Source organism: Barbatula barbatula (assembly GCF_947034865.1).
Source record: "Barbatula barbatula genome assembly, chromosome: 3".
NCBI lineage: Eukaryota > Metazoa > Chordata > Actinopteri > Cypriniformes > Nemacheilidae > Barbatula > Barbatula barbatula.
In genome coordinates this window covers 17,469,151-17,482,351 of record NC_136764.1, presented here as the reverse complement: position 1 = coordinate 17,482,351, position 13,201 = coordinate 17,469,151, and the positions used below count along the sequence as shown (strand labels likewise).

General features: G+C 38.8%; 1 protein-coding gene across 1 annotated transcript in view; it reads left to right on the top strand.

The window, feature by feature from the left end:
* dpydb (dihydropyrimidine dehydrogenase b) overlaps positions 1–13,201 on the top strand; it is a 101,067-nt gene that overhangs the window by 44,673 nt on the left and 43,193 nt on the right. Inside the window, exon 14 of the mRNA XM_079451670.1 lies at positions 10,300–10,464. Coding sequence (XP_079307796.1) covers positions 10,300–10,464 — 165 coding nt within the window. The remainder of the gene's footprint in view (positions 1–10,299; positions 10,465–13,201) is intronic.

The window sequence follows — 13,201 nt, the reverse complement described above, 5'->3', positions numbered from 1 at the left end:
TACAATGTTGCATTGTTTCAAAGCAGCTTTCCAGGAAGAACAAATCAAACAAAACAGGAAAAACACAGAATAGGGTATAATAAAATACAATACAGTGCATGGTATTATAGAAAGAGTTAGGTCATTCTTATAAAGCAATGTTAATGGAATTTTAAAATATAAAAATATATAACTGTAAAAACTAACAAACAGGGCAATTCATATACACGGGCTATATTGCCCTAATTTTTGGATTTGCAAATCTGAAATCTTTTTCAATCTGAAAAAAGTTTTGCATTCTGACCTGGTCTCAGAGTCACTTATTCTAATTCACTTCACTGCACACTTAAGCCATGGCAACAGCGAGTCTAAACACAAGAGTTAATAATTATCAGTATCTTGCACTGCTGCAGAGAGATGAGGCCATGTTTCAATAAATAGAGCTCATATTGCTCTCCGTGTGCTGGAATGATGCACCGGCACCTCCCTCTCTCCCGTTCTCTTTCTCAGGCAGGATGAAGAAAACCCCTTAGTGTCAACATGTTCTCTGTGTCTCCATGCAGGGCTGTCATTAGAACATATGGGACTTCTTTTTAATATCCTGTTCTCCAGCGCTGAGCCGAGCTAAGATGGGGCCTCCGCTGAGGCCGTGCAGCGTAAATAGCGTTCAGAAAGCCCTGCGATTATGGCGCTGGATATGAAAATAGTCGCTGGTTGATATGTGCGCGGAATAACTAATTTACCTAGCGTTAATGGCTGCGTCGTGCAAGCAGGCAGCACTTTCATTAATTATAATTAATGAGATGCATTGCATATGTAAATGTTTTATTTTCCCCTTCTGTCTCAAAACGCGAGTCCCCTGGGAATTGACACTGCATAGCCTGTGTTAACGGGGGCCCGTTCCAAGTCAGTTTTTTTTAATGGCACTTCTCTCTTGTTCCGCATAAACGAAGATCTTAGAATCTGGGGATCCTCAGATACCTACACAGACCATTGGACTGTTAAAAGGTTTACATGTGAAACACAGTGGGGTAAATATTTAATTGTAAAAGGATCTGTATGAAACAATGCAGATGCAGAATACAATTTCTTCAATTCCTTCATTCCACCTGTAGATCTGATGGATTCTGGGATTGCCGATGGATAAGAACTGTCGTGCCCAATTAGCCTTTATAGACATATCCGTGTGAGAGACTTCGCACAACGTTGCCGATATGTAGGTAGGCAGTCGGGAAGTGGCACGTCTGTCTGACAGAGCGCCGTAGGGCTGAGGGGCCATCACTCAGTCAGAGCTGCGCTAATTGTACATGAGAATGACTGATGGCTGCTATTGTTCTTTTATGCGAGGTTGATTGCCTATTACTCGTGTTCTTGAGCTCACACGAGCATAACCTGAGCCGTTGGATCCGTTGGTTGGAGACGATGTTAATGCCGGCTGAGTTCATTATGCCCCTGCAGAGTCATGATGAATTTTAAAGTTATCGAGAAAGGAGGTGAGGCAGATTTCCATGCACGGCAAATACATTTCCTTTGCGCTTGACACATTCATCATAACATTGTCTGGGCGGCTCCTGACAAAGCTCCCCAGCTATCCCTACTTTCTCCTCTACTGATTTAGCCAGTCGGTTATGGATCTGGAGTGGTGCACGGAGACAGAACTCGCTCGCTTCCTGCATGAGAAATAAGCCCATCCCCTGCTGTTTAAAACATATTCAATCATTGCCATAGCTCAGACAGGAGCTTATCACACCTAAGCTTTAAAAAACACCACTCCAGGCAATGAGACTTAATATCTGCACTACAAAACTGGGATGGCGGAGTAGATAAGTTCCACATCTCCTAATTGGCCTGTAATTGCTAGCGCTTCATCCAATTAGATAAGCGTTAATAATAGCGGGTGTGGGCGTACTGTGTCCCTCCTTGTTTGTTCACGGAGCTGTTTAAGTTCGACTGACAGATTTGTTTCTGATTGGTAAATACTTTTTTCGTGTAAGGTCTCATAAAAAGTGTCATTCAATACAAGAAGCGCTCGTCTGACAAGCTTCTAATTTAAGAAGTTTAATTAAGTTTTTCGTATAGACTATGCCTTCTAATCCATAGACTGCAATTGAATTCTTGTACTTAGAAAGTATGTTCTAATTTTGTCAATTTTGATTTTATCAAATCCATTGTCTAGGTATTTAAGGGGATAGTTCACCCGAAAATGGAAATTCTTTAATTTATTTACTTATCTTTATGTCACTGGAAACATGTTTGACTTTCTTTCTTCTGCAGGAAACATATTTTGAGGAATGTTGGGAACCAAACAACATTGGACCCGTTTTTCTAAATATCATCTTATATGTTACACAGGTTTTGAACCGCATGATGATGAATACAATTTATATTTTTGGGTTAACTCCCCTTATCAGTGCTTTTGTTTATATATATATATATATATTTATCTTCTCTACTCCCATGGCCCTGTATGGAATAGCGAGAGCGTGTATACTGGGGTAAAAGGTGTGAAAGACTGTAGGGGTCAATAGGGACAAGCAGGATCCATTGTAACGAAAACAATAAATCTCTCATCAAAATTCCACTTTAAAAGTCCAATTTGTAATTGTTTGGGGGATCTTTTGACATAAATGCAATATAATATACATAACTATGTCTTCAGATGTGTATAAAAAGACCTTACATAATAACGTCTTGTTTTTATACTATATCAAGATGCAGAAAAACTTTGACAGGTTCTAACCCTTCTGAGAGGTCATGGTTTGTTCAACCAAATCTTTGTTGAAGTTTGGTTTTCGTGGTAGGGCTAGGTACAATTTCTGTACTCGTTCTCTAGCTAAGACCCTTAGAAAACAGGCAGCCCACTCAGTCCCTCACGCCCATTTGCACCAGCCAGTGCAGGCAGGAAATCAATGACGGCTGGGGACAGACGGCTGCCGTCCTGCAATTAATGCCAATTTGTTATGTGCACGTATCTCTGCAGGGAGACACGGTGTGGGCGGAACTTTCCCGCACTGATTCGGGTACCTTGAGTACATGGCTCTAGAGAGAGAGAAGTAGGTAAAAAGAGGGAGAGAAAGGGTGTCTCGGATGGCTTTACATTCGTAGTTGTTTCTATGAATATGAATGAATCAGATGAATTATTCACGTCTTAGCATGTTTAGTCACTCTGCAGTTATTAACTGTACTATGCTGTGAGCAGTAGTGTAGTCTGGGCCATAAGCACGCATACGCTGTATGCTTACTTTTTCCACAACGCTGTTTGCGTAACGACTTCTAAAGATCTATATTAGCGTATACCCACTTGTTCTCCTGCTTAACGTCTCCAAGCTGCTTCTGTGGTTGCTTTTCCTTTAACAACTGTATCGCTTTCTTAATTTGTTCATACAATTGTTGCATTTCTCAAGAAAGTACACAATCTTTCTTGCGGCCCGCCTCCGACATCACTTTAAACGCATGCGCTAGCGAGGATTTTGTCCTGTTAGTGACGCCATCTCCCTTTTATCCCCGGATATCCGGGGGCGGAGTCCGGCATGCAAATTTAATTCGCCAATTTCATTGGCCTTTTCAAAATAGTCAGAAGATGACAGGTCAAACCCCATCTGTCGGTTCGACACAACGTCTCGTTCCCTCCATCAGGGAACGGAGGTTACATACGTAACCGAGATGTTTTTTACCACAACATTTACTTCATACATTAATATTTTCCCTGTAAATTATTAACAAGTATTGACAAAGAGATGGCAGGGGTGACAAAGTTACATCTGTATTCTGTAGAATCTTGCATTTATGTTTTTTACATGTGATGTGTTAAAAAGATATGATGCTTTGTAAAAATATTGTATTGTGGTCAACATACCGCCATAGACCAGCTTTTTTCCAATTCTATAACTTCATATTAAAAGCATAAGTGAAGAATTATGCATAAATATTGAATTGAAATTATTGTCATATGTTACTAGAAACACAAACAAACAAACACACTGACTGTCTTTTGGCCATTTGAGGTTGGTGTTATGGTCGTATAGTTTAGTACACCATCTTTTTTTGTTAGGCTGGCTGTGAGGGTTTCTTTGTGTGGGCTTATAGATCTGGTTAAATGTCTTTTCATTTACTGTAAAATGAGGGTGATGGAAATATGAATCCATATATCAAAATTATGTTGTAATTAAATTATACTTATGTTTTTCCAAACCGAAACGACTTAAATGCTTCTATCCATAGAAAACAAAACAAGATTTAAAGACTACACTCTGTCTTTATTCAGTTACAAAGGATGGGAATTGAAGTTTAAAAAAACTACACAGAAAACATCCAACCATTGTAAAAATGGTCTATACAACTGCAAGGTTCTGTCTTCTGAAAGCAATTGTTACTTAAAGATTTGGGCGTCTGAAGGAATCTGGAAAGTGTGAAAGATTGATTTCCAATCTGATTCTTCAGTTCGAACAATGCGATTCAAACAGTGATCCAGTTGTGACCACAGTATGTTGACGCTATTGAATTTTGACATGTTTTACATAAAGCTTTTGTGTCTTTTAAAACCTTGAAGCTTAATTATAATTTCAAAGAAAGAAGCAAACAGCACAGGCTAATTTTGTGTTCCACAGAGAAAAAGAAAGACATGCATGTTTGGAACAACAAGGGTGTGAAAATCGCGATCAAATAATCAACTGAACTCTTTCTTTCCTGTAGAGATTTTTGTGATCAGTGGGTTTATTTTTGATAGATTTCAGATAGATATAGAAATTAATACCTAATAAGAATTAGTTTTTTAGTTATATACTGGATCCTTACCAAATACGGTTGCTGGCACGTGTAGTTGTGACATGACTGACCCAATTATGTGTGAATCCATCATTTCTTGATCGATGTCTGGTCACCTCTTTGTCTGTCCATATCTACAAAGACCAAAGCATGTAAAGAAATAGTCCTTCACACTAGGTTGTGATCTTTTCACGTAAAGAGAAACTTTTATGGCAAACAAAAGCCTTGTGAGGGGTGAATGCACCCAGAGGGTCTGTTGTTTCAAATCTCGGTGCATGTATTACAATAGGCGCCATCCTCTTCCATGTATTGCTGTTGTGTCCTTGAATATGGCTCTTAATTCATTATTGCCCTGGGCATGCTGTAGTATAGCCAACCCTTAGCTCTGACTCTCTGCTAGAACAGCATTCAGAAGGTTTAAAATAATCTTCATCTGACCTTCTTGTTTCTGTTTTCTTTCTTTCTGTCTTTTTTTTTCAAGACAAAAGCAAGGATACACATCCTACATAATTATTTTATATCATTCAATTTAATTTAAATTCAATTTTTTTTATTTCAAAATGTGAATTGTTCCACAGCAGCTTTTACAGGAGAAAATAAGAAAAACACAAAAAGGTCAAGCACAGTGCATGGTGTTTATAGGCAAGATTATTCTAGTAAATCATTTGGCAAATTATGCATTAAGTGAATGCTTAATGAAAAGTTTCTTTAATCTACATTTAAATTGCGGAGTGTGTCTGACCCTCGAATAGTATCGGGAAGGCACCAGAGCCCTTTGGTGGAATAAGTTATTCTAGGTGTTATCAAAAGTCTGGAGTTTTGAGATCTTAGAGTCAAGATGGGTTGTAATGTGATAGGAGCTCTGTTATGTAGGTAGGGGCTAAACAGTTTAAGGCTTTATAAGCTGCTGCATTCTGAACTAACTGTAGTTTGTTTATTGATGATGCAGGACAACCACTAAGTAGTGCATTACAGTAGTCAAGTGTTGAGGTCACAAGTGCATGAATAGAGAGCTTCTCTGCTTCAGCAACACATAGAATATTTCGTAATTTGGCAACATTTCTAATGTGGAAGAAGGCTGTTTTTGTGACATTTTAGATGTGATTTCCAAATGACAGGTTGCTGTCTAATATAACACCTAGGTCTTTAACTGTATTTTAACTTCAATTTGCAGGTTATTATCCTTAATTCTTCATTTTTAAGAATATTAAATATTCTGCTTACGTGTCTTTGATTTGATAAGTAATGTTTCTGGTTTATTAGAATTTAAAAGATGGAAATTACAAGTCACCCAATGTTTTATATCTTCGATACACTCTGCCAATTTGGATTGCTGGAAGGAATCATCTGGTCTTGATGAGATACGTATATAGTCGAGTATCATCTGCATAACAGTGGAAGCAAATTCCATGTTTTCTAATAATGTTTCCAAGGGGCAGCATGTATATGGAGAATAGCAAGGGTCCTAAAACCGATCCTTGAGGTAATCCATAATTTACTTGCGTTAGATTTGATGATTCCCCATTTAAATAGACAAATTGATGTCTGTCTGGTAAGTAAGATCTGAACCATTGTAGTGCATGTCCATGAATACCGGTATAATTGTGTAAGCGATCTAAAAGTATGTTATTGTCTACAAATGGGCTCAATTGCAACAGGTAGTAACTCTTTTAATAATTTAGTTGGTATGGGGTCTAATAAGCATGTTAGATATAATCCGCATACTTTTATGTTAATGTATTTCTTTTCAACTATTAAAATGATTAAAACAGAACATACGGGTTAAAAGTCGTTTCCAAATAATGAGAGAAATGTTACGTGACTGGTCCGCTAGTTAAACTTCTACATGCTAACATCTCTAAGCAGGTTTATGTGTTCCAAATGCCAGGTGTCGTGTGTGGGAAGTTTGAGTTTCATGACAGAAGAAAAAGCTTTGTGTTGACTTAATCAGTGTATATATTGTACAAGTGTGGGAGTTTGAAACCAAACTTTTAATTTTAAGTTATTTTTATAAGACGTGAATCACCTTCAGTCACCTTTATGAGACCGCCAAATTAAGAGAGCTCCATTCGGCTTCAGCAATTGATGCCCTGACTTATTACTTGATGAAAATAAGCACCACGATTTCGAACATGAAATAAAAGAAGGGAAAGGTTTAAATGCATGTTTAATTGTGAAAATAAATCAAAAGCACAAAACAAGCTTAGTAGTCAGATGACTTTTTAAGTTTTTGAGAAGTCCTGGAACATCTAGACTGCCTTAATGGATTTCTGAAAGTCTCCGCACAGAAGTTTAATTTTAAAATATTTTGTGTGGAGCTATAGTATCTATGCAAGTAGATGGAAGTGCAATTTATAGGTCGTCATTACCATCGAGGCCATTTACCTGTTTACCACGTCACATCCTGAATTAAATAGGTTTATTTTTGCAGCATATCTAATCTGTAGTCAGCAGCCCTGCTCTCCAACATTGTACTTCCAGGAATTTGCTTACATAACCCCCAGCCAATGATTGTTTGAGGTGTAATTTGTTTTGCAATCTCCATTCAACTTAATCTGAGGCACATGCCAGCTTTAACTCAAGGACACAGGAAAATGTTCAGGCTGAGTGAAAAATGTAGCTGCAGGAGTGTTTCTCGGCTCTCTCTCACAGCTAAGTGTATGTCAACATAATGATGGCTATAGTCAGAGATTATTGTGGCCAAATGATTTCCTGTATCAGCTTAAAAAAATAGCCTGGGCGTTGTCTACTGTTGAAGCGGCAGGGAGGCAAATATTTAACCAGAGATTTTCTTTGAAGAGAATGACAGTGAGGAAGGGGGCGTGGCTTGAGGGGGGTTGCAGGGTGATGGGCTCCTCTGTCAGTAATTACCCTGAATATGCCTCCAGGCCAGCCTACCAGAGAGCTTCCTCAGATGTTCCAGTACGGACATTTGATCGCTCCCTTATCATAGTGTATGTTTTTCTTTTTAGGCTCAAAAAGCAGGATTACTGTGCTGCAATGGTGTGATAACCCCTTCAGTTTGCGGACAACACTGACCGCTTCTATGACTAAAGAAGTTTGTGAATTCAACCTAGGCTAATGTTTGACAGGTTAACATATGCTAATGGCGTGAGAGAAGCAGGGATTATTTACTTACAGCTAGATCCTTCACACGTATTACCATTTTAAAGCACACTTGTAGGTAGATACGCATGTACGTAGGTAGGCCTTTACTGGTATTTTGTTGGACACGTCTGAAAGACCTGTAGACAATGCACCAGACATAAGTGTCTGACTTCATAATTTTGATATCAAAGTGATATGTACCACCATGCGCTTACATTCCCTTTCTTAAAAACCAATATATATCATCACCGAATTTCTAACAGATTTGATGGTTATGATGGCAGTTGTATTGGTTTAACTGGAAACTATAAACAGTGTCTACGTTTGCATGCGATGACAGCGTAGACAACCTTTGCAAAGACATTTTTATCATATTTCTTTATCACGGCACTGAATAACTATGAAATGCATCTGTGGAAAGATTTGGCATTTCAAAATTTTAAAGGAGTGGCTAATAACACACCTTCTGTAAATGAGTCTATCATTTTTTATGTGCATTATCGGAAATAAACCGATTAATCACGGGAGTGAAGAGGTTTGGTCATGTCATGTAAACATGTTACTGCGATTAAATAGTTCCCCTAAAAATTTAAATTCTGTCATCATTTATTCACCATCATGTTATTCAAAACCTGTATATGACTCTTGCTTTAGTGGAACACAAAAGAAGATATTTTGAGAAAGTCCAGGGAGTTTACATGCACAGTCTTACTCCGATTATGCTTAATAAGCTGTTAACGGGAAAGCTCATAAACGGCGTAAGAAAAACCTGCTCGGCAGAGGTCGTTTTTTGGCCATTACTCTAATTTCGCAATGAATGTAAACGCATTTACCGGTTGTCTCTCAGTTTTGTTTATGTGCGCATGTCTGACAGAGCAATAATAAAAGTCCCAAACGGAAGTAATAGTAAAAGAATGCATAAAAATCCACTCTCGAATCAAGCAGTTGATTTAGAAACGTCAAAATGAAGATCTATTCTTACACATGTTGGTTCTGCGGACAATATGAAGAGATATAAAAATACAGCTGCTGACCTTTCATCCCGCTGCATTATTAATTACTGAACAGACTATCGACGATGACGTCGCTGCGCGTGAGCGTAGCCGGTTCATTACTATGTATGTGAACACGTGAAAACACGTTTCTTTTTAAGCTGATTTTTTTATAGATATCCATTTATTTTGTGCATGTAAACACACTCAATGTATCGTAAACAACATTCTTTAAAATATCTTCTGTGTTCTGCAGAAGAATGAAAATCATGCAGGTTGAAATGACATGATAAATGTTGAAATGATTTAAATTGGACTTTAAGTCATTATTCTGGTTGCTGTAAATAGTCACAATATTGCTGCACATGTTAATTAAGTAGTTCTCAAATGGTGTTGTCATCTTGGCGGAATGTTATGTGGCTGATGAGAACCTATCGAACATCATTGAATTCTACTGGAATATGGACCAAAACACGCATTACACAAAGGAATTTTGTAATGGTTTTAATGGCGAACAGCTAATGGTTCATAATGGTATTTTAATAAAAGCTGTTAAAAATGTTATTGAATCCATCAGAATTCCTATGATATTTTTTAGAAGGGTCGTAAGCTCTCAGCAGATTTGCTTTCTAAAGGTCCAGTCAGTGAAATCGAGCGGCAAGGTTGCGCATTGCAACCAACTGCTCACTCACCCCTCCCATTCAAAACACTACGACAGAACATGGCGAATTACATGTAAGGGGACCCGCAGTGTATGTAGCTAGAAATATCTCATTCTAAGGCCTGGGGGTTAGAGCATTGGGCTTGTGATCAGAAAGTTGCTGGTTCAAATCTCAGTGCCAGCGGGTCATGACTGAAGTGCCCTTGAGCAAGGCACCTTACCCCTGATTGCTCTGCAGTAATGTGTCACTGTAAAAAACTACTTGTAAGTCGCTTTGGATAAAAGTGTCTGCCAAATGAGTAACTGTAAATGTATTATATTGCATTTCTGTCAATAGATCCTCCAAAATATTACACTGGACCTTTAATTCAGTAAAACTGAAGTAACTATGTTTTTTGCCAGATTTATTTATTTTTGTATTGTAAGAACAACCAGTGTGTTTTCTTTCTTTGTTTGTTTGAAAAAGAAAGCCCACAAAGGGAACTGGGTGTACTCAGTTATCTTAATTGTTTAAAATGATGTGGCTCCTGTTTAACACATGCAAATGAATCCTAATTGCTCTTGCTAATGAGCCATGGTCTTATCAAATCATTTATCATAGTTTTCTCTTAATTGTAAAAAACAGTGAGAATTATTTGATTGATAGTTGTATCATGAAGATATAGAAACATTTGGAGATCTTATAATATGAGAACACTACTTTCGCAAGGTTTTCAATGCAACCAATGAAACTGGTCTGTGCTTAGTTAAATGTGGGCTTTGGATACAAGTGACAACATTTCTTTTTTCCTGCAGGATTTGGTGACCAACGTGTCTCCGCGAATCGTGCGTGGGACCACCTCAGGTCACGTTTTCGGCCCTGGCCAGGGCTCTTTCCTCAACATTGAGCTCATTAGCGAGAAAACAGCCGCCTACTGGTGCAAGAGCGTTTCTGAACTCAAAGCTGACTTTCCCAAAAATGTAAGTTCACTTTCAGATAATCGTACAACATATCGTGTCTCTCTTTCTCTTGTCCGTGCTGAAGTTTTCTCGTAATGTGATTCATTAATTTTGTTTCTCACTTTTGTTGTGGATGGGAAAGCCTGTCAGTGTTTTATCAACAGCCATAATTCTCTATAATAGAGGTGCCATTTTTTTCCCTCGTTTTCTGTCCGTCGGTAATTCCAGTTGCTCTGTGCATGTTAACTGCTTCACGTGTAATTGCGTAATAGAATCTCTCTAATAGAAGATTTTCAGAGGTCTTCATTCTTTTCTGTGGCTTCCTTGTAGTCACTCCGCGGGCAGATGACAAAAGCTTTTTGTAGTGTTCTATTCATCGCAATCAGCCATCTCCTTTCTCTCTAATCACTTGCAATGAGACAGCCCGTTTGAGCACAAAATAACTTCCTCAAATTTTGTTGACTGCCTGCTTCACTCAAGGGTGAGATTAATTTTGGATAACAGGGTGTAATTATGAAGCACAACGTAATTTTACCGCTAACCTCTGGAATCTCTTTGCACAGATGTGTGGCTGTCTGGATTCCTTTTTTATTCGTCTAGACTGGCCTTATCAGAAGAAATACATTTTTAACTTTTCCTAAATACATGTACAAATAATACTGTTGTATTGCTTAAAAGTGAATATGAACTTGTTTTCTTTGGTCTGAAAAAATACAGAGCATCTTTTCTGTTATTTGGACTTGTTTATCATATTTTCACTTTCTGGAAATAGATATATTGTTTGTAGTTCACAGACTATAACGCATAAATATAAATAGTAAATTCTGAAAAAAATGTTTGAGTGCCTGTATATCGTTGCTTTCCTTCCGAAACCCTTGATGTCCAAATTGACTGTTTTTCAGAAAATGGAAAAAAATACTGTACTTTTTAAATGATTAAATACTGTGATGTCAAAGTTTACAAGCAATTTTGTATACTTTTTATTGGTTAGATATTTGCGAAACCCAGTGTCAAACATAAATGGTGACTAATAATGATTTAAGGCAAAAATTAAAATCACGAAATGAGGAGATCAGGTTTCAGAAGGAAAGCAGCAATGTTTATTCTTGTCTCTCACCTCGCCTCACCCACCATTATGGATTTTAATTTTAACAGAGCTCAATGCAGTGCCTTATGGGATTGCCTTCTCTGCATGGGAAATGCTCTGTGCTGCCTCAGATTTTGGTCAAAATAAAGTAATTTTAACAGCCCTCATATCATCAGGACCACACCCTTGACACCTTAAAATGCTGCTGTTTTTGGATTCAGTCCACTAGATTTAGGAAAAATCATCCCCTGTGTCTTTCTCCTCCGTGTCCAGTGGGATAAATGTAATATACATGCTGAATAGTTTGGTAAGACTCATTGATAATGCTCATCGATTTTGGGGAGGTCACAGCTATTCAGAGAAGCCATTATCTCCATTTACTATTTACAATTCCATTTTCCTCCAGCGCTCCGCATAAGCTTGTCGTGCTCTGTGCGGGGCAGTGCCTCCTGCGCTGAACACACTCCAGGGAACACTGAAGTGTGTATCAGGGCGAGCTCATCACACCGTGTGACTGCTTCGTGGTCAAGGGTGATGGTCACACAGTGCTGGATGAAATGAATACTCAGAGAAGCATAATGAATAACAAACCCACCGCAATGATGTCAAATTACACCATGCTCACACATTTCATCCCCACAGACACGTTTGTGAGCGCGGGGGGCTCGCGAGAGGTTAGCTGAACGCCTGAAACTGAATAATAGACATGATGTGTGGAAAAAGAAGATGCTACGTTCGCCACAACCCCACCCTCATCTCTTTTTTTAATTTCCTTGTATCAGTGGATGATTGACAGTTTCTACGGGGATGGGGATCCCTAGAGGGGCAGTGTTGCCAGTGTTGGTGTACGGGCTCAGTTACCTCAGCACAGTGTTATTAAAGCGATAACAGGGTGATTCCTATGCTTCGTAGAGACTTAGCCTCTTTCTCTTTCCCTCTCTCGCTCTTTCTCTTTTTTGTGATGGAGCGGTGCCCTCCGGGAACATTCAGCAAATGTATTTTATTTTCAAGCTTGAGGTTCTGCGTAAAGCAACACAAGAAAAAGACGAGCCTTTATATTATATTATAGATATACATGTTAAAACGTAAACCCTTTTTACGCCCATTCTACTGACACTAAAACCTTGACTCTGCGTTCATGTGCCTTGGCAAATCAATATGTGAGGTTTAGCGGAGCTCCCTGGGGTAAGAGGAGATGGGGGCGGGAGGGGTGCTACAGGTCTCCCAGGCTCCTGCGAGCTTGAGAATGGATGGACTCATAAACTTCAACACATGCTTTGCCCGCCAACCACCAAGCGTTCCTCTGTGCGCCATCCGTGCCGATTTGTTTCCCTTAAAACCGCTCTGCAAGGGGAAGACACGCGGCATATATCTCTCCGCTTTATGGCGCGATTACAGTGTCTCCGCATACAGAGCGAGTAATACAGCTAAATCCTGCCCTGCCACAAAGGAGCTGAATAATGCCGTCAGCGTGATGTTTTTATTGTTTTAATAATACGTGCATGCCACTGTGCGTCTACAAATGCACTGAATTATAAAGCAGCACAGTTTAAGGCGGGTAATAGCTTTTCCAGCGTCCCATTGAGTGCTAGGCTGTTAATAAATAAATAAATAAATACAGATTAAAAAGTGCCGGATTTTGTGCAAGCGCATCAGGTGAAATCACATTTC